At 44.7% G+C, this 24923-nt stretch overlaps 1 protein-coding gene across 1 annotated transcript in view; it reads right to left on the reverse strand.

Moving 5' to 3' along the window:
• Positions 1-526: 526 nt before the first annotated feature.
• The window catches only part of ATP5F1A (ATP synthase F1 subunit alpha), a 51401-nt gene continuing 27004 nt past the window's right edge, over positions 527-24923 (reverse strand). The window contains exons 6-12 of the mRNA XM_085629161.1: positions 15452-15600; positions 14487-14638; positions 5650-5874; positions 5361-5468; positions 4763-4907; positions 1974-2124; positions 527-755 (exon numbers count right to left, since the gene is read on the reverse strand). Of these exons, the coding sequence (XP_085485287.1) occupies positions 674-755; positions 1974-2124; positions 4763-4907; positions 5361-5468; positions 5650-5874; positions 14487-14638; positions 15452-15600 (1012 nt within the window). The 3' untranslated portion in view covers positions 527-673. The remainder of the gene's footprint in view (positions 756-1973; positions 2125-4762; positions 4908-5360; positions 5469-5649; positions 5875-14486; positions 14639-15451; positions 15601-24923) is intronic.

Consider the following 24923-nt stretch of genomic DNA (forward strand, 5'->3'; position numbering starts at 1 on the left):
CTACCATTGTTATTGGCCAAGAGGGCAAAATCACTTATATGGAAATTCCGCCAGATACACAATTAAGTGGAGTGGAAAGCAGAGTTATTTAAATGAAGTGGTTCAATCTGTTATAGAAATCTAGGGCAGAGGGAATGGTACAGCTAACTTGCCCCCAATCGGATGATTAAATGCTGTAATTTCTCTTGTCCTTAGCCTAACTTTCCAAGTCGGAAAGATAGCAGATCCAACAAAGGTTTAAAACCATGGAGGGTTGCTCCTAAACACTACAGTAAACGTAGCTGAATCCCCCCAGGGGTCAGCCTCTAAAACAATGCATCCGTTTTACTTGATTCCAGTTTTCGTTGTTAATTTGTTACTGATGTGACTCGTATTAATATTCCTAACTGCTGCAAATAGTGCTTTGTTAAATTCAAAGTTAAAACACTTTGTAAAAATGGTCGTCATAACTCACTCAGATGGGCTATAGGAGGCATGCCAATACAAGTGATCATTCAAACCAATGTAGCAATTCCATTATGAACACTTTTTATGGAACACATTTATTCTCAATTAGAGACATTTCTGTACAACAAAAGCATAAATGCTTCAATAGTTTATGGAGAATGGGACCAGAGTACAATTTCAAAGAGTGTCGCGGACAGGCAATTCCAGAATTAAGTCTGTTGGATGGTTATGCTTCAAAGGTGGCCAGGAAGTTCACCACAGTCTCCTTCATCTTGGCATCAGTCTGCTCTGAAATCTTTCCATCGGTCCTGGGTAATAAAATAAAAAGTGATACATTTATGAAGCGCTTGAACAGGTATCTAGAAATAAACTGCATATTTGCAAATTTCAACAATGTACAGTTAAGTAGAACAAAAACCAAGCGTTCCTCAAGGATCTGTTGCCAGCCATTGATCCTCGGCCCCACTGTGCCCCTTTAAGGAACTGATGAAACGAGGAGGCGGTCCCTGCTGTATGGAGTCAATATTCCTTCAGAAACGTTAGTCGTGTCCCCAATGAATCATCTGCAACGTCTGGTGGAACAATCTGCCAGGTTTGGAACCTATAAAGAACTAGCCTCGACTTGTATCACATAAGTAGTACTGGTGTAGGTCTTTTATGCCAGCATCTCTTTGATGGACTACGCTAACTAATGTAAGCCCCAGTTTTTAGCAGCCTCTAACACAAGAGTTACATCTCTTTCTACTAAGACACTGGGAAAGCTCCAAGGGTCACAGTTTGACCAGGCACAGTGCTTGAAGGTACACCCGCATACATCTATAACAGAGCTGCATCTAAGCAGCTAAGGACTGCAACTCACAACAGTCTTCTTCAATGAGAGAGAACCTCATTAAAAACTCAAGTCTACACCACACAACACGTGTCAGCTTCAACTCACTACACAACAGTGTAGTCTTAAAATTGACAGGCCTTCCCACTGTTGTCATTTCTTGGCTGTATTCCCCCACCCATTCACTTCATAATACGTAGCAAAGACGGCTATGGGCAATGTCTCTGGCAAGCATGTCCAGCAATCCATTCATAATATATTTTTGCAGTGGAATCTGGTACAAGACAAAATAGTTCATTTCAGTGTCGCAACTGACCTTGGTACTACTACCACCACCTGAGAACAAATGTTCCTCTGCCCAAATTCCCCCACTTCTGATGCCCTATCACATCTTACAGATGTGAGTGCGCAGTGTAAAACTCGCATAGAAAAGCTCTTTGCTGATTATGATAGTCTTGTGATTCTTACATTTTAAAGGCACAATCAGCCACAGACATGGCACAACTTCTCTTCTGAAAGACGTGGCTTGGGAAAGAAACCCACAACCCCCCCCCCCTTATACTACCACTCCCATAACTCCAAGTCAATAAAACCTTCCTGGGCCCACTACACCATGAAACAATGAAAACGGTGCCGAATGCAAATACATTTTTTATTTTTTAAATCACGATAAAAATTTTTTCAAAAAACACATTACCTGATAGTGGCTAAAAGCTCCTGGTGCTGGCTACGGATGTGAGCAACGAAAGCACTCTCAAACTTTGTGATCTTTGAAGGCTCCAATTTGTCCAGGTATCCTCTAACACCAGCATAGATTACCGTTACCTGCTCTTCTATGGCCATAGGGACTATAAAAAAAAAAAAAGTTGCCAAATGTTTAAAGTGCATCTATTGGTCGCTTTCCCAGCAGAAAGCAAAGTAACAAGGACTTCAAAAACAGAATTAAAATGTAAAAGGAATTAAAATTAAAGATAGCATTAGTTACTAAAAATAAAGCATGAAAATATGTAGAAAACATGGAACCAATTAACTGGGCTCATTTCTCAGACAAATTAGCCTCTTCACACATGCATGTATAGGCTGCCAATAGTCCTATTAAACGGAAGCTCAGTGGCAACCCAGTTTCAAATGACCCCATGTTACTCTCACCACCGCAAATCGCCCTCACACCCCAAAAATCTGAACCCATTCACATTTAGTTTACCAGGTATGCAGGTTCTGCAGGATTATCCGGTGCTAAATAAGCAGGAACCACTTTTAGGAAAAAAAGTATGCTTCGCCATACCATAAGATTGCACTTCAGTGCAATGTGTTGGATGTATGCTATGGATGTCACCCACACCATTAACCATGCTCCTCTAGTGGAGTGCGGTCAACGATCATGCATGGCAGTATCTGGCTTTCTGTGGTGCCCTGGTCAATCATTCTGTGTATTCTTAGTTTTGTGTATATTGTCGACCAATTGTGCAGGCCCATGATCTGGGCCTTTGGATTAATATTTAAGACTCACTCTTGTTTTCCTCCAAAGTTCACTATATCAATTTTGTAAGTAAACTTGAACACCTACGTTTACAACTAGGTGCAGCTACTACTCTAGGCAGCCTATATTAAAACAGAACTACGATGGCTACTATCCGAAGGTATGGTTTTCAAATGGAATATAAACATGCTACCACCAAAATACATTAAATAGCCTGTATTTAAATATGTGCATAGGGTGTATGTAACTAGATACATTTTTTGTGACATCAACTAAGCTAAAACTGGTAGTAGAAATCTACACAGTGTCTAGGCATGCCCTTCAGTGGAAGAAGAGGGCCGACAGGAGACATACAGAGCTAAGTAAGTCCATAAAAACAATGAAGACGCTGGATATGGAACAGTGATCTTGGACGAGCAAGTATTGGAAATGCCAATAGGCTTCGCCTTTTATATTTAGAGGGCCGGGCAGCTGACCTTGTCAAGGTTTGTAAAAAAAAAAAAAAAAAAAAAAAAAAACACATTTCAATCCTGGAGGATAAGAAAGCATCCCATGGGGATATCTCAAAACAATAAGAGTAATTCAATGTCTTTAATCTTTATAAATGGCATGGTTTATTTTCGCCAAAACACTTTTCATTCAAGAAACTGAACATAATTTATAAACAACGCAAATGGAATGCTTGCCAAGGCCCAATTTACTTTCCAAAGGATTCAGCCATTTGGAAAGCCGCCCAGGGAGAAGATCAACATCCCCCCCAGAAGTCATGCAAAGTGCGCCTTCTGTCTCGGACACTACTGAGAAGCACATGGCCCTTCTGCCAGCACCATAAAAGCCTTCGATGTCAAACCTTGTGCTTTCATGCACTATGTGGAATGCAGGAAAAACAACCCTTTTAAGCAGTGCTTAATTTGAGGCGGTGGTTTCCCCATGCTCCGCACCGGTACTTAATTACCAGCACTTATGACAGTCTGCCACATGGTGGCGCTGTTGGTCCCAATTAGAGATGAGCACAACAGGTGTTTAATTCAACAAATATTAAAAAAAGAGACAGATACCTGCTGCCCAACCCATTCTTATAGGTTTGGGGTCTGGAATAGACAGAAGTGTCACAATTGTAGGGGTGTGATAATTAGAAGCTGTATTGTGCGGTCTTTGGAAGCACCGGTAAGGGTAATGGATGCTGAAAGCTCCAATAACCTAACTAGGACCCTTGCCCTTACACTTTTACAAATAAACACTGCCCTCAAGTCTGTACTTCAGCCATACTCAAGAGTATCCTGAGTTACTGTGTTTATGAAGACTAGCTCGGAGGGATGGTGGAGAGACAGCTATTGAAGAGGGAAAGCAGCACAGGAGGGAAAGAGCTAGAACAAATGCTCTTATGGAGGACTGAATGAAAAAGAAGAGGAGTTCCCAAAATGTGAGCAGTGGTAGAAGACAAGTCAGCCAATGGAAAGATTGTAAAGAGGCTATGCTCCGGAGAAGGGAGGGCACAACCAGTAGAAGGCATCCTACCCAACAAGAAGCAAGCAAATGAGGGACAAAGCTGACCAATGGGTGGGTTGTAAGATCACAGCTAGGCAGCCTGTGCGGTCTTGGAAGTGATGACAGTGGTTTAAATCAACTAACCGAGAAACAAAATTGTTGCTGCGTATGTAACACGGTGGCAGCCTGCTCAGTAAAAAGCCTATTACTGCTAATTGTAGAATGAAAGGCAGGAGGCCTCAACAACCCCACTCACAATTGTTATAGCAACTAAGTTTCATTCAACTTCAGTTCCTACATTGGGTTTACTAGCCTCCCTCCCCTGATCCCCTCCCCCCCACCAAGATTAACGTTGAACCACTGGACACAACGAGCGATCATATAAGGATGGAGACCTTGATTCAAGGCAGTGCGGCTGGAAGGAGGCACTGGCTAGTAGTTGGGAGTTTGTGGAATAATGACTATTCTAGATACAGGAGCCCCAGGTCTATAATTATTACAAGGAGGGGGAAACCTACCGTATTGGCCTTGCTTCAGCAGTTCTGTCAGACGCACACCACGATTCAGCAGCTGTTGTGTAGCAGCATCAAGATCAGAGCCAAACTGAGCAAATGCCGCCACCTCACGGTACTGGGCAAGCTCCAACTTCATAGACCCGGCCACCTACGAGGCAGGAAACACAGATTCAGGAGCCAAGCAGTTTTGGTTGCGAGTGTTCACATTTAGTGTACAAGATCACACTGCGTGGTGCTCAGGAGCTCCAGCTTGAAACCCCTCTGTGGACAGTACTAGTGTTTGAGGATTGAGACACTGCACTGTCAACTCAATATTCGGCACGGACTGCGATATAGATATATATATCTACACACACACACACCCACACACACACCCACCCCTTCATAACCCGTCCCACTTCATAGTTTTGATAAGGTGTTTTTGTGAGGATTCAAACCACTATACCGAGCTTTGTATGATAGGCTCATTAATCCGCTGAGATCTAGTGATTTTAAAAGCATTTCAACTTTGAAAACTAAGTTGATGCCGCCGAACAGTAAATATACATTTAGAACACTGGAAACGTAACTGCTCTCTAAAAACTATTCATTTTGAACCTACCTGTTTCATGGCTTTGGTCTGAGCAGCAGATCCGACACGGGATACAGAGAGCCCAACATTGATGGCAGGGCGGATACCCTTGTAAAACAATTCAGTTTCCAAAAAGATCTAAAGAGAAAGAAAATATGACAGGGACATTCAATGAAACATGAAAATTATATATATATATATATATATATATATATATATATATATATATAATAAAAAAAAACACAAAATTAATGTTCAGAAGCTGGCTACCGATTAACAGGTAGAAAAAACAAACTTCCCTTGAGATGCCAGCTCTCACCTGTCCATCAGTGATGGAGATGACGTTTGTTGGAATGTAGGCAGACACATCCCCAGCTTGGGTCTCAATCACAGGCAGGGCAGTCAGAGAGCCACCTCCAAACTGATCGTTCATTTTGGCCGCTCTTTCCAAGAGACGAGAGTGCAGATAGAAGACATCGCCGGGATAAGCCTCTCGGCCGGGAGGGCGGCGCAGCAGCAGGGACATCTGACGGTATGCGACAGCCTGAAATGAGACAACACATGAAGCCATCCATACCAGAGCGCCAAGGCTAGCCAGATGCATGGCTTTGGGTTTTAACCTGCAGTCGCAGCCCAATGCAACTCATACCAACAGAACTTCACGTTCTAGACACAGGATGTGCGACTAGTGGGATTTACGAAGGACGTAGGACATTACCGCGCCTCGTTTCATTACGCAAGTCTTTATTCCGTAGTATTTACCACGCATACCTTTGGCACGCTTACATTATAAATACACGTGCCACGCAAACGACTAGCACGCACGCTTCCACCACGCATACCATTACTTCAGCTTCTTAGTAATATTTGTAGGTGTCATTTAAACTTGTAATGTTGATTAGACTACAAAATTGGGAAAACCTGCTGTAAACAGAAGTAAATATTATGCTTTAAACGTGGTATTTTAACCAGAGTTTCTCACAGAGTAACACTGCCACCTACTGGACTTGGAAGTTTCAAAACAGCAGAATTATTAATGTAACCATGAAAAAAAGTATGTATTGTATAAAAAGGAGTACACTTAATCTCCCTTTTCTCCTAAAATCCATGCATCTCATCCTTAGTTATGGTTTTTAATTAAAAAAATAAAAATTAAATGAATACTCGGGCATTCATTAACCCACCCATTGCCCCTAAACCCTCTGCACCCCGTCCCGGGAGTAAATGTATAAATGCAGGTAAACAAGGGAAAACCAAAATGTAAGAGGTTCATTTTTTGATGAGTGACAGGAGAGTTAAGTGGTCTGTTTTCGCTCCGTCCTCGGGTTCTAAGGCCCGGGGTCCTGGATGTGCTCCGGCGCTGCGATTCTACTCTCGGCGGCAACAAAAGTAAAGCATTGACTATTTTTTATTTTTAAAAGCCTGCTCATTTCCGGCTGCCTGGTAGCGGTTGCCATGTACATGCCTCTTTCCACGCCTCAGGCTCCTAAAGACATCTTCTGGAAGCGGGTACATGGTCAGTGCGCGTTCAAATAACTTGAATGGAAACACCAAGTACGATGCAAGAGTGCGTGGTAGTTGTGGTCCGTTGTAAAAACATTGCGGTGAAGGCGCTTTCCCTTTAAGAACAGTGCACTTGAACTGTATCGAAGATGGCTGGACTAGTCTTCACATGACCAGAGGCCATGGCACTGCCAAACCGGACGCTACAATTTGTCCAGCAATCTATAACGGACAATTGTTCGAAAAGAACCACTCTTCCAAGTTCACTTCCAGGTCTCATTAAGTTAGAACTGAAGAGGACGGCAATTTCCATGAAATTCATTTTTCGGAGCATCACTGGAAGACAGCTGCAACCCTCAAGATACCCATCAAAAGCAAAAAGGAGAGGCTGGGGGGGTGGGGGGGGGGGGGGGTTACCCATAGCAGTGGACACCACCAGAAGCCTGCTGGGAAGAGGCAGAGCAGCCCCCCTCAATCACTCCCATATATTATGATAACTTGTACAGCGTGCAAATGTCAAGTGGCGTTATGGCACTAGTGCCCAAACGAGGCGGAAAGCCTCCTTAGCAGTAGGAGCGAAAAGCCAGGTTTCCAAAGGGGTCCTGAATTTTAGCAGGTTTGGCTGGGTTCCAAGGTCAGGCAGCGCATTCCACCATTTGCATGGGAAGTAGAAGTTTCTACCTCCACAGCAAGCCTAGTTTATTCTGGGATTAACTACCTTTCTCGCAGAGCTAGAAAACGAGTTGCAAGTAGGTATGTGCCATGTAAACATTTTTGGGGAAGAGGGCCAGCCTTGTGTAGAGCCTTATGGGGCCAGCACAGGGCTTTAAACTGGATCCCCCCCCCCCCTCCCCCCTTTTACTAGTAGCCAAACCAGAACGATGATAGCTGGAGCTCATCAATAAATACTAGGGCTGCCTCATTTTGGAGAGTCTGTAGGAGCTGCTGTGTGCCCACAGAATTGCAGGAATCCAATTTTGAGCTTACTAGAGTTAAAATACTTTCTTCAGCTTTGTAGGAATAAATGGTAGAATTTTCTTTAGAAGTTTAAGTAAGGAAGCAAGATGTAGTCACCCGATTAATGTGGTCAGTGAAGACAAGTTTGACGTCAAAAATGACCCCTACATGTTTTGGTCTGGAGGCAGGAGAGGCCCAAGATTAAGGGGTCATCAGGTAGTATTCCAAAATGAGGTATCACTGCAAAAAAGCAGTACATCAGTCTTCTCAGTTTAGTTTTAAACAATTGCTCTGCATCCAATTAATAATAACTCCTATATTTGTTAAATTGTTGGACTACTTTTTCCGGATTAGAAGAGACTGACAACACTATCTGGGTGACGTCGGTGTAGGAAAAAACAGTTTAATAAGAGGTGACCAATATTAGAAAGGGGGGACTTAACCCCTTCTGTGCCCATGACGAGATGGTCTCGTCATGGGAGCACAGTCGCGCTGTGCCCATGACGAGACCATCTTGTCATGACACCCACCCACGGGGGAAGCGCTGGCGCGCTCCCCTTGTGAGTGGTTGATCTTTATTTTTTTTACTGGGAAGGCAGGGGAAGACCTTCCCCTGCCTCCCCCCGCGTCAATGACGTCAGCGCGCGAGCCGCGCTGTCATTGGAGGTTTCCCTTTGCTCTCCGAGGCGCAGGAAGCCATTTGCTTCCTGCGCCACGGAGAGTAAAGGTGAGTTTTGGGGCTGGGGAGGGGGGTTTCTTGCATCGGCGGGTTTGGGTTAGGGTGGGGGGGACTTTGGTATGCTAAGGCATGCCACGAGGCTCGGCTTCATTCGTGTGTGCCTGTTGCTTCCCTGTAAATTGTTTCCAAAGTTGAAAAACGCTAGTCTTTCTAGTTGCTTCCCTGTGAAATGGATCCAAAAATGCAGAGAAATGCCCTTCTTTGTTATTTATCAAATCCAAAGTGCAGCAGCATGATCTTTGCATCGGTGGGTTTGAGTTAGGGTAGGGCACTTTGGCATGCCCAGGCATGCCACGAGGCTCGGCTTCGTTCATGTGTGCCGGTTGCTTCCCTGTGAAATGGATCCAAATTTGAACAACGCTTGTCTTTCTAGTTGCTTCCCTGTGAAATGGATCCGAGAAATGCCCTTCTTTTCAGTTTTTCAAATCCAAAGTGCAGCAGCATGTAGAGAAATAGAATTTCTTATATGATACCCAACTAATAGCAAGACAGAGGGGTTGCAAAGTGGCCAGATTGCTTTTTTTTACATCCAAATACACCAGCATCACTTTAGAGTTTGCCAGTGAAATGCTACTTTCATTTTCTCGTCTTTCTTTGAAGAGCATTGTTGTTTGCAGGTTGGGAGAGTACCATTCCTGGAGGTACTGCAATACCAGGTTGATGGGTGGATTGCAAAACACAATGTGTACCATGGCTCTGTGTTTATGGATGTGGTCTTTTATACCATACTGCTTACGTTTTGTAAGGATGTAAGCAATGGACAGTGAAACTGTTCTCTTCAGGGCCCTCTAGTCATGTTCATAACTTCAGGTGAAACCACTCGCCGATTTCTGAATAGTTAGTGAGATCGTTTAGGTAACCATGTTGTTTCTGCTTACATTTCACATGCTTTGCATTCCCTATGAGTGGTTGCTTTTTTTTTTAGGCAGCATTTTACTCTTATCAAGTGCATAATTTGAATTGAGCCACATCCAAGTGTTTATAGCGGGCACAATTAGGTTACAGCTGAAGGCAGTGCGAGTTTGTGGGCAAGTATGGTGTTCAGTGGGGATGTGGCACTATGGCCAGAGCTGTGGAATTTGGAACTGGGGAACCGGGTTGCGCATTCATGACCAGTCCACCACACCACTGTACTGAGGGAGCACATTCCCATGCTAGACCGTAGAAGGCCCCACTAGACCTTAGAAGGCTTGATGTCTTAGCACAAGCAGGTGTACCCTTGTGGTGTCAATTGTGGGTTAACCTTGAAGGCCTGTCCACCACAATCCATCCTGAAGTCCATCTCAAATTTCCCACCTCCCAGCGTTCCCCTGGGTCTCCCGGTAAAAATGGTGCCTCACTTGTGTGGGAGGCCCAAGTACCCGCGACAGGCAAGGGCCCAAAACGTAGTGATGCGACATCAAAATTGCCTATCTCAAAATCACCTGGTTTTGCAAGGGGGGGGGGGGTCACCTGGGTTTTTGGCCCGGTGCTCGACGGCCATCTAGGGAAACCTACCAAACCCATACATTTCTGAAAACTAGACACCCGGGGGCTTCCAGGGATGTATGGTTTGCGTGGATCCCCCAACGTTTCCTTACCCAGAATCCCCTGCAAACCTCAAATTTAGCTGGGAAAAAAAAAAAAACCTTTTTCACACATGTGTGGGAAAGTTGTGGCATCACCGGGCTGACACAAATTTCCTACCACCCAGCGTTCCCCCGGGTCTCCCGATAAAAACGGTGCCTCACTCGTGTGGGAGGCCTAAGGACCCGCCACGGGCAAGGGTCCAAACTACGTTTAGGACCCTTGTTGAGGCGCACTACGTTTTGGGTCCTTGCCTGTCGCGGGTACTTGGGCCTCCGACACGAGTGAGGCACCGTTTATCGGGAGACCCGGGGGAACGCTGGGTGGTAGGAAATTTGTGTCAGCCCAGTGATGCCACAACTTTCCCACACAAAAGTGTGAAAAAGGTGATTTTTTCAGATAAATTTGAGGTTTGCAGGGCATTCTGGGTAAGGAAACGTTGGGGGATCCAAGCAAGCCATACCTCCCTGGAATCCCCCGGGTGTCTAGTTTTCAGATGTGTGGGTTTGGTAGGTTTCCCTAGACAGCCGCCAAGCCAGGGGGCCAAAAACTCATGGGACCCCCTTTGCAAAACCAGGTTGTTTTGATGTCTCCTCAATTGGTTTTGAGCCCTTGCCTGACGTGGACACTAGGCCTACCCACGCAAGTGAGGTACCATTTTTCTCGTAAGACTTTGGGGAACGCGGGGTGGGTGGAAATTTGTGGATCCACGCAGATTCCGGAACTTTCCACGACAAATGTGGGGAAAATGTGTTTTTTTTGACAATTTTTTAGGTTTGCAAGGGATTCTGGGTAACAGACCCTGGTGGGAGGCAGTCAAGTCACCCCATCCTGGATTCCCCTGGGTGTCTAGTTTTAAAAAATGTATAGGTTTGCTAGGTTTCCCAAGGTGCCCGCAGAGCTAGGGTTCAAAAACTACAGCTAGGCACTTTGCCAAAAAAGGGTCATTTTTCACTGCGAAATTGAGGTGTGACAACGTTACGTTTTGCGCTGTTTCCTGTCGCGGGCACTATGCCTACCCACACAAGTGAGGTACCATTTTTATCGGGAGACTTAGGGTAATTCAGTTTTGTAAAGGAACTATTATCTATGCATTTCTGCCTTCCAAATGAAAGATAGTGTAAAAAAGAAGTCATTCTAAATAATGACTGATAATTCTCATGCTAGTATGAGTATTCCCAATTTCAGAAATGTGCAAATATCTATTGTTTCTAAACTCTATATTTTGTTCCCATTTCAGAAATACATAGGTGTCTTCCATACCGATTTTTCCATGTACACATTTTTACAGAACAATTACTATATACCTGGTACATAATAAAAAACCATTGCAAGTTGCTGCTCAGTTTTTGGCTCTGGGTTCGTCGGGTTCTTGGTGAACCTACAAGTCCTATATATCCCCACAACCAGTAATGTCCAGCGGATGTAATGGCTTTCAAAGAGCTGTCATAATTAGACGAAGTTACAGGTGAAAACGTTGACACAAAATGCTGTTTTTTTACACTAATTTTCAATTTATCCTATATTTAACTGTTAGTTTCTATAAGAAAACCTTGATGGATCTACACAAATGACCCCTTGCTGAATTCAGAATTGTCTTTTTGAAAATGTATGGCTTTCCAGGATCCATTATTGCTTTTGTACCCATTTCTGCCATTAATTGGGAGGTCAAAAGCACAAAAAATAGCAAAAATCGGCTATGTCCCAGAAAAATGCCAAAACTGTAAAAAATGTTGGGTTTCCGACAAAAGTCTGGTATCCCCGAAAAGCTGGGAAAATGGTGATTTCAACCCCACAAACCCTTTGATAACATTTGCAGGGAAAAACCCAGATGCTTTAATTTGCAGCCCGTTATTCCCATTTTTCCAAAAAAAACAACAAAATTTTGCTGTATTTTGGCTCATTTCTGTAACCCCTCTAGGAGAATCCACAAACCCCAAGTACCTTTAGAATCGCCATGATGTTGGAAGAAAAAGGACGCAAATTTGGCATGGATACCTAATGTGGTCAAAAAGTTACAGGGGCCCAAGCGTGCACTACCCCAAATAGCCAAAGGCTTGGCACAGGAGGGGGAAAAGGCCTGGCAGCGAAAGGGTTAACAGTTCCTGCTGGGTGTCTTGGGAATCTGAGGTGAAACCCTCCAGGGCCACTACTTACTCTCTATTGGACAGAAAGGAGCTAAACAATGCAAGTGCCAGGCATTTGATAAGGATACTTTCAAACCGGTTGATCAGAAGAGAGTGATTGACAGTATCGAACGCGGATGAAAGATCAATTAGGATCAGGACAGCCTTACCAAAAGCCTTACCGATAGCTCGAATTTCTTCCATTCCTGCCACAAGGGCTGGCGAAGTGCAGCAGTTAAATCTACATCGGTGCTGCAATGGATCAAGGTTGGTATTTTCAAGAAAGGCCATCATTCCTTGATTTGTCTTCTCTAGAATTTTGGCTGAGAGGGGAATGAAGGAAATCTGCCTGTAGGGTCTAGAGGTTTTTTTTTTTTTTTTTAGAGTGGCAATATGGATGCTTTTTTCGAAGCTGATGAAGTCTTGAGATTAGGATTTCATTCAGGAGTGTCGTGAGATGGATTGAAACAGTCTCGGATATATAGTGGAGGACCTGAAGGGAGAGAGAGGGGGGGAGGGGGGAAATCCTATGGGGCACCTGATTTAGAAGTTCCAATTAGCTTTGCAGCCTTCGCTGTAAGGCGGGTGAAAGTAGTAAATGTTATAGGGGAGATTACTTCTAACATCACATTCTTTGAGGAACAGTCCAGGTGAGTGGTAAACCCAGGAATATATCTTTACTTTGATGAAGTCGATTGTTTGAGAAGAAGTAATCTGGGACAGTGTTTTTATTGTTGGAGAAGTGTGGCTCAATGATTACAGCAGCAGACCCTGATGCAGAGGTCTAGCCTGGGACCAGGGTTCAATTCCCCGCCTCGGCGGGTCGTGGGCTCAAATTCCACGGACCTGATAATTCTCGCCTCGGTGCCTATTCCAATCATGGAGTCCCACTCTGCAACTCTGGGCAATAGCTTGCTTAATCTCCACAACGGCCCCCACAACGCTAAGGATGCCTGGCCTCCACCTTGAGGGTGCCCAGGAGTGGACGCCTCACAGGGAAAGCCAGGATGGGTTCCACAGCGGTATTCGTACAAGCGCCTTGAGACCCTTGCGAGTGAGTAGTGCGCTATACAACTATCAATTTACATTTAAATTGGAAAGATTTAACAGTGTTAAAGGACTCCTTAGTGGAGTTTTTAGCGGTATTCATTTATGTGAAAAATTGTCCGAGCTGCTCCCATTTGTATTTTATGTTCCTTAATCATTACCTTGTATTTCAATTTTTTCATCAGGGCTATAGTTTGGTTTCCAGAGTTGCTCCTGGCACCTGCACGCTTGTTTCAACTCAGAGTTCCGGAGAGTACCATGGGGCGGAGGGCATTGACCTATGGTTTCCCCTAGTTTTTAGGAGAGCTAGGTGGGTAACTACCGGGTCAATCCAATAGGCGTAATTGGCCGACAATTGCTCGACATCACTTTCAATTATTGGACGAGACCTCAACAAGCTATTTAGTTCATTGTGGTTTACTTTTTCCCCCAGGGATGATATTTGAGTACTGGATGCTTTAGTAGTTTGTGTTGTTGATTGGTATTTTTAGTTGATCTTTTTAATTTGAAAATAAGGGCCTTGAGGTCTGTACAGGCCAGAGGCACAACCTTCGACTAGGTCGGGGTTATTATTGAAACCGAAGCCAAGCTTATGATTAGCCTGGTTAGCCGGTAATTTCACCAGTTGTGCAAGATCAAAACTTTGCATACAATCAACTAAATATTCTGTATCCTGATCGTGTCTTCCTAGGTAGAATTTGAAAATACCCCAAAATCATTACATTAAGGAAAGCTATGCAAGATTCCATAAGGTCCAATAGAGATTGGGCGAAATTCTCTCTAGGGCCTTGAGAGCGATTGACAATGAGCCATTAATGGCATAGCTATTTAATTTTGGAATGCACAGGAGGGCTTCACTGTTCAGGTGGGTAAAGATCCATTCAACATCAAGAAAGACCTTTCAGTCTCAGTGGCCAGCAGAGATGCTTTTGCATCGTGGTCAACAGGCAAACTCCACAAGGAGGAATTTTCAGTTGAGAAGATTGCACAAGGTTAGGCGTGGATCAGACGGCAAGGCAGGAAAACAGACCACTATAATATTGCTTTGGTACATTTCCTGGTACCATTCATGTGGTGCAACCACAGGTTCAGAGACGAGCAAGGCAGTTTATTCGTCTGCACTCCGATATTCTACCCTAAAAACATTTGTAATACCAAAGTTAAATCATGAACCAAGAAAAAAAAGAAAAAAATTACTTCAAAACTTCTTTACTATACCTGTTTGGATAAATCATCGTAGATGATCAAGGCATGTTTGCCATTGTCCCTGAAGTATTCACCCATAGAGCAGCCAGAGTAAGGAGCCAGGTACTGAAGAGGAGCAGCATCAGAAGCAGTGGCAGAAACTACAATGGTGTACTTCATGGCATCTGAAAAGGAAAGGTTGACGGTTTACGTAGAGCATAGTTTGAGTTTTGTGAGCTACCAATTCTTGTGCGTTTCCAACAAAAGCTGCCTCTGCCTACCACTGGACACCTGAAGCTCTGCACTAAAGTACACCAATTGCTGAACTGTGAGCAAATTATGGGTTGAGGAGACTGGAAAAACCTTTCAGCCCCATGTAGTTTAGGCAGATGTGGGGAGGCAAAGACTAGTGTAATGGCACTTGTACAGCAGAAAAAGGGTAAAATACACATTCCAACTTAGGTGTGAATGGAAACAAATATTTACACAGAGCAGTTGAGCTGAACATAGGTCCAGAGTGGCCAAATCCATGGTACATTTTCAGGATAACAATTATGCAAATGTTGAAATTAAGGTTACTTTTTCGTAAATGAATCATTCGAGTTTGTCTTGACAATCCGGCATGACTCTGGACCTACACTGGGCAAGGCTGCCGTGGACTCACACCATCACTGAAGGTAGGACTATTTCAATGAGAATTCAACTCCGAGGGTCTTCTCACCACCTCCACTGGAGACTTGCTTTTAGCTAGACCAAAGACTGCTATACTGCTGTAGACAGCCAATATCTTGTAGGTTCCAAGGCGTGCATTTCCTAATTTATGGAAATGAACTGGCTCCTAGCAAGTGGCTGACATGCATAACACAAACATGAGCCTTGAACCATTTGCACTGCTTGCCCAACAGTTAAGCGTCTCAGAGCCTATGTACATTTTTATTTACAATGGGTAATGGTTTGCAACTTGCTTCATATAGGTTTTAATTTACTTAACAGATTACCTGCATCGGTGAGTCTCTTGACCAGTTGAGCTACTGTGGATCTTTTCTGACCAATGGCAACATAAATACAGTATAGTTTCTTTTTTTCATCTGTTCCATCGTTAAATCTCTTCTGGTTAATGATGGTATCAATAGCAATGGAGGTTTTACTGCAAGGAAAGCAAATATTTCTAAGTATTCTGAAATGGTCTAACAGACAAGCAGTGCACATACAATATATTAAAACATTCTTGGTGGGGTAGTTACATTTAAGGAATGGGAAAGTTGTGCAGATAGACTGGGATAAACATACAAATTATCTTAATGCCAAAATATGGACCTTCAAGGATGCTTGGAAACCAGGTTTCAGGTTTGTGCAGCTGCGAATATTTTCCTTTTGTGCCCCAAAGTGCTGCCAGCAAGTGTCATAGGCCCTAATGGAAGGAAGGAAATGGGCCACAAAGCCACTGTTTATTGCTGTATTTAACAGTCCAAACAGAGGTTCAGTGGGCCCGCAAGCCTCCATACCCCAGCGCCACCAAACGAATGGAAGCTACATGGCTGCCATTAGTGTAGTGAGACCCTGGGGATAAAGGCAGCGTGAGAAAATTGTAACAAATGATCTCCAACAACATCTAGACAGGACAGTGTGTATGCCAGCAAGGAAAAGCGTGTTTGAGGAGACAAACTGGAAGAAAGGGAAGGATTAAGATTATGTAGGGCCCGGTCTGAGCGAGGCATCACTCAACTAAAGTGGTCACTACAGCAACTGACTGGCAGGAGCCACCAGCAGAGGTTGTACCCGGGATCTTCTGATAAAGGGGATGGTGGTGGTGGGGGGGGGGTGAAACGAAATTCATGCAATTTGTTTTTGCTTAATTAACAAAACTTTGAGAAATGTGAAACCTCTCATTTTACACTTATTTATTAATTGATTTTTGAAGCAAGCACCTATTTCGCACTAACACCAACACGGACAAAATTGCTGCAAAACAACCTGTAGCATTCTGGTTGTTTGTGCGCTATAATTTTGCCACAAACAGTAGTGGAATTACACTGATAATTTCAGGAAATTTACGTAACACAAAATACCTGAAATGACTCTGGTGTAATTAACATTTTCACCCAGGCCTACTTCTGACACCACCTCACCAGCAGAGACTGAAGACTAAGAGCCTCCAACGAGGGTCCGGCAAGAAGTGACTGGCCAACATAGCAAAGTATCTATGTGGGTTTACTAATGGAAGTAAGCACGTTACCAAGTAGGACCTCATTTCTAAGTCTAGAGAACAATATGGATGGAGGCTTGCACACAGCCAGTTAAATCGGTTCAGACTTTCAGTGGAAATATGAGAATCCAAGAAGGATTATGTCTTCACAGCAGCTTGTACAACCCCAATCTTGGCACACTGTCTTAATGCTGGACCATATAGGAAAGATGATAACTCTAAACTAGAACTCTAAACTAGAACAGGCTACTCAAGAGAAGCCAGAATGTCTCTGGAAGGGTTAATGTGGGCAGGCGAAGAACATGCTAAACTTTGTTATAGAGGCAAAGGCACCAGCACTAAACGAATAGTTAACCTGTCGGTGTAGTTTTGCAGCTTGAAGAATTTTCTGGATTCACATGCTGATCATTATTCCGCCATCTAGTGGTTGGGTCTGGAATTGTTGTATTGGCCTAACCCCCGCCCCCCCCCCCCCCCCCCATTAGTGGACGTTGACATCCCACCATTTGGTGTCCTCCTTCGACGTAGACTTACTTCCCCCGGAAACTCCCACCTTTGGATTTTTTCTCTGTATCACCTTTCTTGGTGGGGGAGGGTGGGTTCGCTAGTGAAACCAGAATACTTCAAGCTGCAAAACTACACCGACAGGTAAGAAACTAAGTCTTGCAGTGTGAATCTTACTGGATTCACATGCTGAGCATATACTTTGTAGCGGTTTGCTAGTCTTGTGGTGGCTGGGTTGAAAATGAGCATTGGTTTGTGAATTGATCCAAGACTTTGTCCTACTTGTTCTTCCTTATTCATTTGAATGTTCACACAGTAGTGTTTCGTGAACGTGTGCACTGAAGACCACGTTACTGCCGTGCAAATGTCCTGAATTGGAGTATTGACTAGAAAGGAGATTGTTGCTCCTTTCTTTGTCGAGTGAGCCCACGGGGCTCCTTGTAAAGTTTGTCCTGCTTGTTTGTGGCACAATTGTATGGCTTGTGCAATCCATCTTGCAATTGTGTTCTTGGTTACTAGCCTTCCCAGAAAACAGTTTGCAAAAGACACAAATAATTGCTTTGTCTTTCTGTATTCCTTGGTCTTTTCAATGCAATACAGGACTGCTCTACTAGCGTCATGTGTGAGCAATGCTTTCTCGGATTGAGTCTTTGGATTTTGGAAGAAACTTGGTATTTGTATGGATTGGTTTATGTAGAATTTTGATACCACCTTTAGCATGAAATGTGGATCTGTTCATGACTATTCTGTCATTATGTACTTGGAAGTAGGGTCCCAGTAATGTTAGTGCTTGCAACTCACTAAGATGTGAGGCATCAGTTATGGTCACTGTTGGAGTGGATTGCTTGAAGGGTCTCCCTTAGGATATGTTCCCCTTGTTCCACCATGCTATTTCTTCGTGATTGTGTGGCAACCACTGGGACCCCAAATACCCGTTGCTTGTGACCATTGTGCTTGAAGCCATTCCTGGAATGGTCTCATGTGTAGGCGGATGTTTGGGATTACGTGAATGCATAAAGCCATCATCCCTCGTAACTTCACCACTATCCGAGCTTGCCCCATCCGGTGTTTCCTTCAATAGGGCTAATGTTAGTTTCTCGCTTGGGAATACTTTCCCCTCTACTGTATCTATTGTTGCTCCTAAGAACATGGTCTTGCTCTGGCGAAGACTTGTCCCAGTATTGAAAAACCGAGCTGGATTAGTGTATCTATTACTTGGAGTATGTGCTGTTTGCAGACTTCGTACAAGTTTGACCATACTAACAAGTCATCTAGGTATGGGTATACATGTATTCCCGGTCTTAAGTGTACGGCTACTGCTGCTAGACACTTTGAACACTCTTGATGCGGACTTTAGACCGAATGCTAGCACTTTGCCTTGGTAGTTTGTCGTTGACTGCAAATCTTAGTAACCTTCTAGGTCTGTTCATTGGGATGTGCAGATAGGCATCCTTTAGGTCTATCGTAACCATGTATTCTCCCTTTTGCACCAAACTCTTGCAGGGTAGTCATCTTGAATCTGTGTTTTTATGAACTTGGAGGAATCCGAGATGTAAGTTAGGATGCAGTGTTCAATCTATCTGTGGGATTAGGAATGATGTAATTTCCCTTGTTCCTTTCCTTGTGTGGTAGGTTCTATAGTTTCTTTTGCTTTTAGTTCCTGTATTTCTTGGAGTAACTGAATAGTTTCTCCTTTGGAAATTATTTTCCTCTTCGGTCTTCTGTTTGGAGGCGTTTTGACTAGTTCTATGTAGTAACCGTACTGTATTGGGTTTAAGATCCATTTGTCGGAAGTGATTTTTGGTAGAAATTCTTTAGACTGCCTTCTACTGGTGTAGAATGTTGTAAGGGACTGATTGAAGTCTTTAATTCTGTGCACGCCCTCCGTGATCTTTGTGGAGCCTGTGCCATGTTTCCAATGCAGTCATTTAGCTTGGTTGGCTGCTCCCCCCTCTTTGTGGAAGGACTCTTCCACAGAGAGGGGAGGGGGGCGGGGGGGTCTTTGGCAATACCAATAAGGAAGACAATCCTTCCAATTTTGCTGCAGTCGTTGTCCCTGGTTTGCGCCTAGGAAACCTTGGTGTGAAGTTGTGGTCCCCCCTCATCTCCTGGAGGGGGCGGTTCCTCTACGCAGGTTCCCTCAGAACTGTAGTGCACCCGGAGACCTTGCGGTTTCATTGTCTTTCTTTATTTGGTTGAGCGTGTCGTGCACCGCACTGCCAAAAAGCTGTTCCCCATTGAAAGGTGAGATCAGTACGTTTTGCACTTCTGGCTTGATTCCTGAGATCCGCAGCCATGTGTCTTCTTTCTCTGATGCCAATCAATCTGTCTGCTTGATGTTTCTGCAGCATCTAGGGCAGATTTTAAGCATGTATTTGCTATATTCTTCCCCTCCAAGTGGCTTGCTTTTTTTTTGTTAGTATTGTTCTGTAGGTGTTTCAGTAGATCTACCTCCTCCCAATGTTGGCATGAATGTCTTTTAGCAAGGCACTGGAATTGGCAATGCGCCATTGTTTGTCGCACTTCTCTCAACCTTTCTCCCCATAAGGTCCATTCTTTTGCTTAAGTTATCCGGTGCTGGACCAGTAGTGGTAGGCACATTAGCCCTCTTCCTGGCTGTGACGATGGAGTCTGCAGTTACTGACCCGGTGATGTGAATAAGGTCTTTGGAGGAGCGTTTACATTTGACTGCTTTACACGTGGCTGGGTCCTTAAATGCTTCCTTTCCTTGGTCTAGTACACTTATTATAGGAAGGAATTGGTTCCTTAATTGTATAGGCATTGTTTCGAGCAAAAAAAAAAAAAAAAAAAACCAGATTGTGTTTTTACTTCTTTCAGCTGTACCCCATAGTCTATGCAGCTTTCCCGATGACCTGGTTGTACATACCAAGGTCATCTGGTGGAGGAAGGAGTTGAAGGATAGGTGTCAGCTTCCTCTGGGGAGTCTGTCAAGGTCTTGCCTTTGTAGGTCTTGAATCTGAGGTTTCAGATAGGTTTGTTCTTCCTCCATGAAAAAGAACTCCTCCTGTTCCTCTAAAGGTTCTGGCGTCAGTGGAGGTTCCAATTCCTCGACTATCTTTTCCATCGAGAAGTTCGGCAGTATCTTTAAATTACTTCAAGCGGTCGTCTAAATCCTACAAGTTGCAAAATACTGGCCATTTCTGCCTCTATTCTCTTTTCTTCTCGATTTCTAAAGCGTGAGTTTCGGTGTCAAGAGTTTCTTCTCTTTACGTGGCAGACGCTGCCTTTTCAGTCGACGCATGCGTCTGGCCATGCTTTTCTGGTTTCGACCTCTTGCCTTGACGTCGATGCGTCTCTTGACAGTCTTTAGACATCTTGGATTTCGAGAGGTCTTAGCCGTTACAGAGTCCTTGTCTAAGGATCCTACGTAGTGTTTCTTTTGGGATGCAACTGCAGAAGTAGTGTTTCGACGCCACTGCTCCCTCCGAGGCCCTAGAGTCCATTTTTCTAGACAAGTCTACTTTCTTTGAGGACTGTTCTCTTACCACTTTCAAAGTTTTCTTTTTGACAACTTGGATGTCGAGGTCCGTTTCGCCTTCTGGACCTTCTGTGACATTGTCCTCTTCCTCGCTCAGGATTCCCAGATCTCGTAGCGATGGTGCTGCACTCTGGCCCTGCATGTTGTAGTTGGCTCTTCTCTGTCCCTTACCCTCAATGTCTTCAGGGTGAATGCTGGTCCTTCTAGGCATATTTATGACAATTTTGGCTAAACGTGAATGGTGTGTTGTCTAATACCACACACTATTATCTGTTAAATAGTCAACAAGGATGTTTCCACCGTAGTCTCTGTCCGGCCCCTTGATTCGAAGGCCAGTACCTTGAACAGTCATTTTTGAAGTCTTGTCGCAATTTATCGCAGATTCTTCGCTTAAAATCCTAGAGCTCTTTCAGTATTGATCCAGACCCAAAGGCGGAAAAAAAGATTCTGAAGATGGCGACCAAAGGTGCGAGGTAGACGCCCACCAACAAACGGAATGAAAAAAAAAAAAAGACAAGGACAAATACAAAATTTTGGACCCAACAACTAGATGGCAGAATAATGCACAGCATGCGAATCCAGAAAAGATTCACGCTGCAAAACACTGAGTAAAGTTTAGTTTTGTTATCCTAACCAGAACAAAACTAAATTTTGACCAGAGGCGACATTGTAGGGTAGAATATGGGGGGCAGGTTTGAAAGAGGCTCTGTTCACCAAGCAAATAACATGAGGGCTAAAACTCGAAATGACTGAATAATCAGCGTTGGGACGGTCCTACTTGAACCACCCTCAAAGTCTCAATAGTATGCGAGATACAAAAAAAAAAAAAAGGGGGGTGGAGGCAAGGCAAGTTCAATCTTGACAGCATCTAAAAATCGGCTTATTGGGATGTTGTACCAGACAAACAGATAGCTCTAACGCATTACGAAGATACAATATTAGGGCACTAGTAGACCATGCATATGCAGCATTGCTAACCACGATTTTTAAAGAAAGTGCTATGCCGTGGCCAGTGGGCTATTTTTTTAATGTAAAAAATGTGAGTGGGTTGGGATGGGGACACAAAGCAACTCAAGAGGGAGGGCACAGGTGTGAAAGGACCCGCGAGAGAATGGGGAAGCACAGACAACGGAGGGTGGGCAACAAGGGCTGCGGGAGCAAGCTGACAGGGTGGGGAGGAAAGTCGAGAAGCACAGAACGGTGTGTTGGGGAAAACAGAGGATGGGTGGGCAACGGTGTGTTGGGGAAAACATACAGAGGATGGGCAGGCAAGAACAGCAACAGAGAGGATGAGAAAGGGGGAACACAGGAGGAGTACACGAGAGAGAAAATTGGAAAACACGCACTCTTGTAGAGTTCTTAAACAAAAACTAAACAAGTAGTGCCTGAAAAATGAGCAGAGTAGGAACACAACTAATGTGCCCAGGCTCCAGGTAAGTGAAAACTATGAAAGTGGAAGCAAAAGAACAGAAGTAAATTATGGATAAAGAAACCAACCAATAGTATGCAATGGAAGGGCACAAAACCCATTGCACATCAACAAAAGGTCTTGCACCAGACCATCCAAGTCTTGATTTAGGCAAGACCCTATAGAGGAGCGGACTACCTTTGATGGCTTATTCAAAAGAACAGCAGTCTAGGTATTTTATTTTTACCATAGTGTTTGTTTGAAAGCCATAAGCAAACCAGATAACTGGCACCTCAACATAGCTTAGAATAGTACAAAGTAACTAACAGTGCATACTTCTGTACAAATCAACGTTTGGACATTAGCCATAGAAGCTTAATTTAAGCACATGCTTTATGGGTTTGGTTTTTTTGCAACCCCTAGACTTCTAGGCTTAGTCCTCTGCTCTTGCACGCTAGTTCATCCCATATATCCATTCTCTCATGGGAGGTGCCCCTGCCGAACACCAGTATCAGTCTTTGCCTCCTTGCTAGTGAGAGAGTAGTATGCATTCAGGACCAATACCTCTATATAATGGGGCAGGCCACACTGGTCCTTAACTCAGTTTTACATCGTTTGCAGTCGGGATCTAGACCCCCCCCCCCCCCTTCATTTTTCAGAGCCTCGATAGGCTATAGTACACCCTGTGTATTTCAGTTGGAAGAGGCAGAGTCCAGTGGAGCTCACCAGTGTTCTTAGTCCATTGGGCAAGACTGACCTGAAAGAAAACCAAGATGGCACCAACATCTTGCACCCACCTGTCCTGGGAGGGTTACCAACGATGTGTATCGCCCCAATATGACCTTATTCTCAATAACGGATAGTGCGACCTGTGCTTCAAAGGGGTTGTAAGCTGGTAATTTAAGCAAAGCACAGTTATGTCCTATTGCATGCTGTAATCACAGATCGCAGTAGAATTGCTTATAGGTCTTTACAAGATATGTCAACGGGTGGCTACAACACCCTTCCCAGACATCTTGGTCTGAGTACATCAATCAGGTCCCACAACAACAGCTCATTTATGGTTATGCCTAGATATTTAAAGTGTTCAGGGGCCCAACCTAGGTGCAAGGAGCATTGAATCTTGCAATGATCTACAGATGCTGGAAAGCAGGTTTTCGCCCATTTCCCAGGAGACCAGACACCTCCATAAATGCTTAATGTATTCATTAGTCGGGGTAATGAGTGCGGACGGTCGCTAATATTTACCAAAAGAACATATGCATATAGTGAGACTATCTTCCCATGTGGAGGGCCATGAGAAGCTATTAAGTTGCGCATCTACCCTGATCCAAGGGCTTGATTAGGAGTGAGAAAAGGAGCAGGAAAAAGACATCCATGCCTGGTACCCAGTCTAATTGGTAAGGGTGCAGACATCACTGTTAGCTTTAACACATGCCCAGGGCTTCTTGCATAGTAAAATGACACAGCCGCAATTAATTCCCTCCAAGAAGAGAAGCATGAAGGGCCAGTGTACTGAATCGAAGGCTCTCTCAAAATCAATGGAGACTAGGGCTCATGTCTCCTGGCAATTGGTGCACACAGTTAAGATAATGTTCAATCGCTTGAGGCAGTGCCTGGTGGTCAGTCATGCTAGAAACCTACCTATTCTACCAAATCGAGCAATCAGCAGTATGTTGGTCAGAACATTTGCTAGGGTCTTCGCCTCTGTTTATTAGAGAAAGGGCCTGGTAGAAACCACATTCCTTTAGGGGCATGCCCGGTTTAATAGAACAGAGATAGTGGCACCCCAGAGGCCCTGTGAGAGCACCCTTATGAGCCTCTAAATACACATTCAAAATGGTGAAGAGGGCAGAGTACCTTTGAAACAGCTCTTAGGAGAACCAGTTGGGCTCCTGGGTCTTTCATGCAGTAAGCAAACAATGACCTTCTGTATTTCTATCTCGCCGAGGGACTAGTCCAAATGATGGAGGTCTGCATGAGGCAAAGTGTGAAGGGGTAGGTCTTCAGCGATATGTTACCTCAGTCAGTGACCGGAGGGTCCTATGCATCATCTCCTACGCCGACGACACCCAGCTGATCCTCTCCCTGACCAACGACCCCGCCGCCGCCAGAGCCAACCTCCACGAAGGGATGAAAGACGTAGCCGAGTGGATGATGACCAGCCGCCTGAAACTGAACTCAGACAAGACGGAAGTCCTCATCCTGGGCTCCTCGCCCTCCACCTGGGACGACTCCTGGTGGCCCCCCGCCCTGGGCACCGCACCCAAACCGACAGACCATGCACGCAACCTGGGCTTCATCCTGGACTCCTCCCTCTCCATGACCAGACAAGTCAACGCCGTCTCCTCGTCCTGTTTCAACATCCTGCGCATGCTACAGAAGATCTTCCGGTGGATCCCCACCGAGACCAGGAAGACGGTCACCCAGGCCCTTGTCACCAGCCGACTGGACTACGGCAACGCCCTCTACGCCGGAACCACCGCCAAGCTCCAGAAGAGACTCCAGCGGATAGAGAACGCCTCAGCCAGACTCATCCTCGACATCCCCCGAAGCAGCCACATCTCCGGACATCTGAGAGACCTGCACTGGCTCCCCGTCAACAAGAGAATCACCTTCCGTCTCCTCACCCACGCACACAAAGCCCTACACGACCAAGGCCCGAGCTACCTCAACAACCGCTTCAACTTCTACGCTCCCAAACGCCATCTCCGATCAGCCAGCCACGCCCTCGCCGCCGTCCCCCGCATCCGAAGAGCGACAACAGGAGGAAGGTCCTTCTCCTACCTGGCCGCCAAGTCCAGGAACTCCCTCCCGACCGACCTGCGCCTGACCCAAGACCACCTCTCCTTC

The sequence above is a fragment of the Triturus cristatus genome, chromosome 2_1 (genome assembly GCF_964204655.1).
Source record: "Triturus cristatus chromosome 2_1, aTriCri1.1, whole genome shotgun sequence".
In the NCBI taxonomy this organism is placed as follows: domain Eukaryota; kingdom Metazoa; phylum Chordata; class Amphibia; order Caudata; family Salamandridae; genus Triturus; species Triturus cristatus.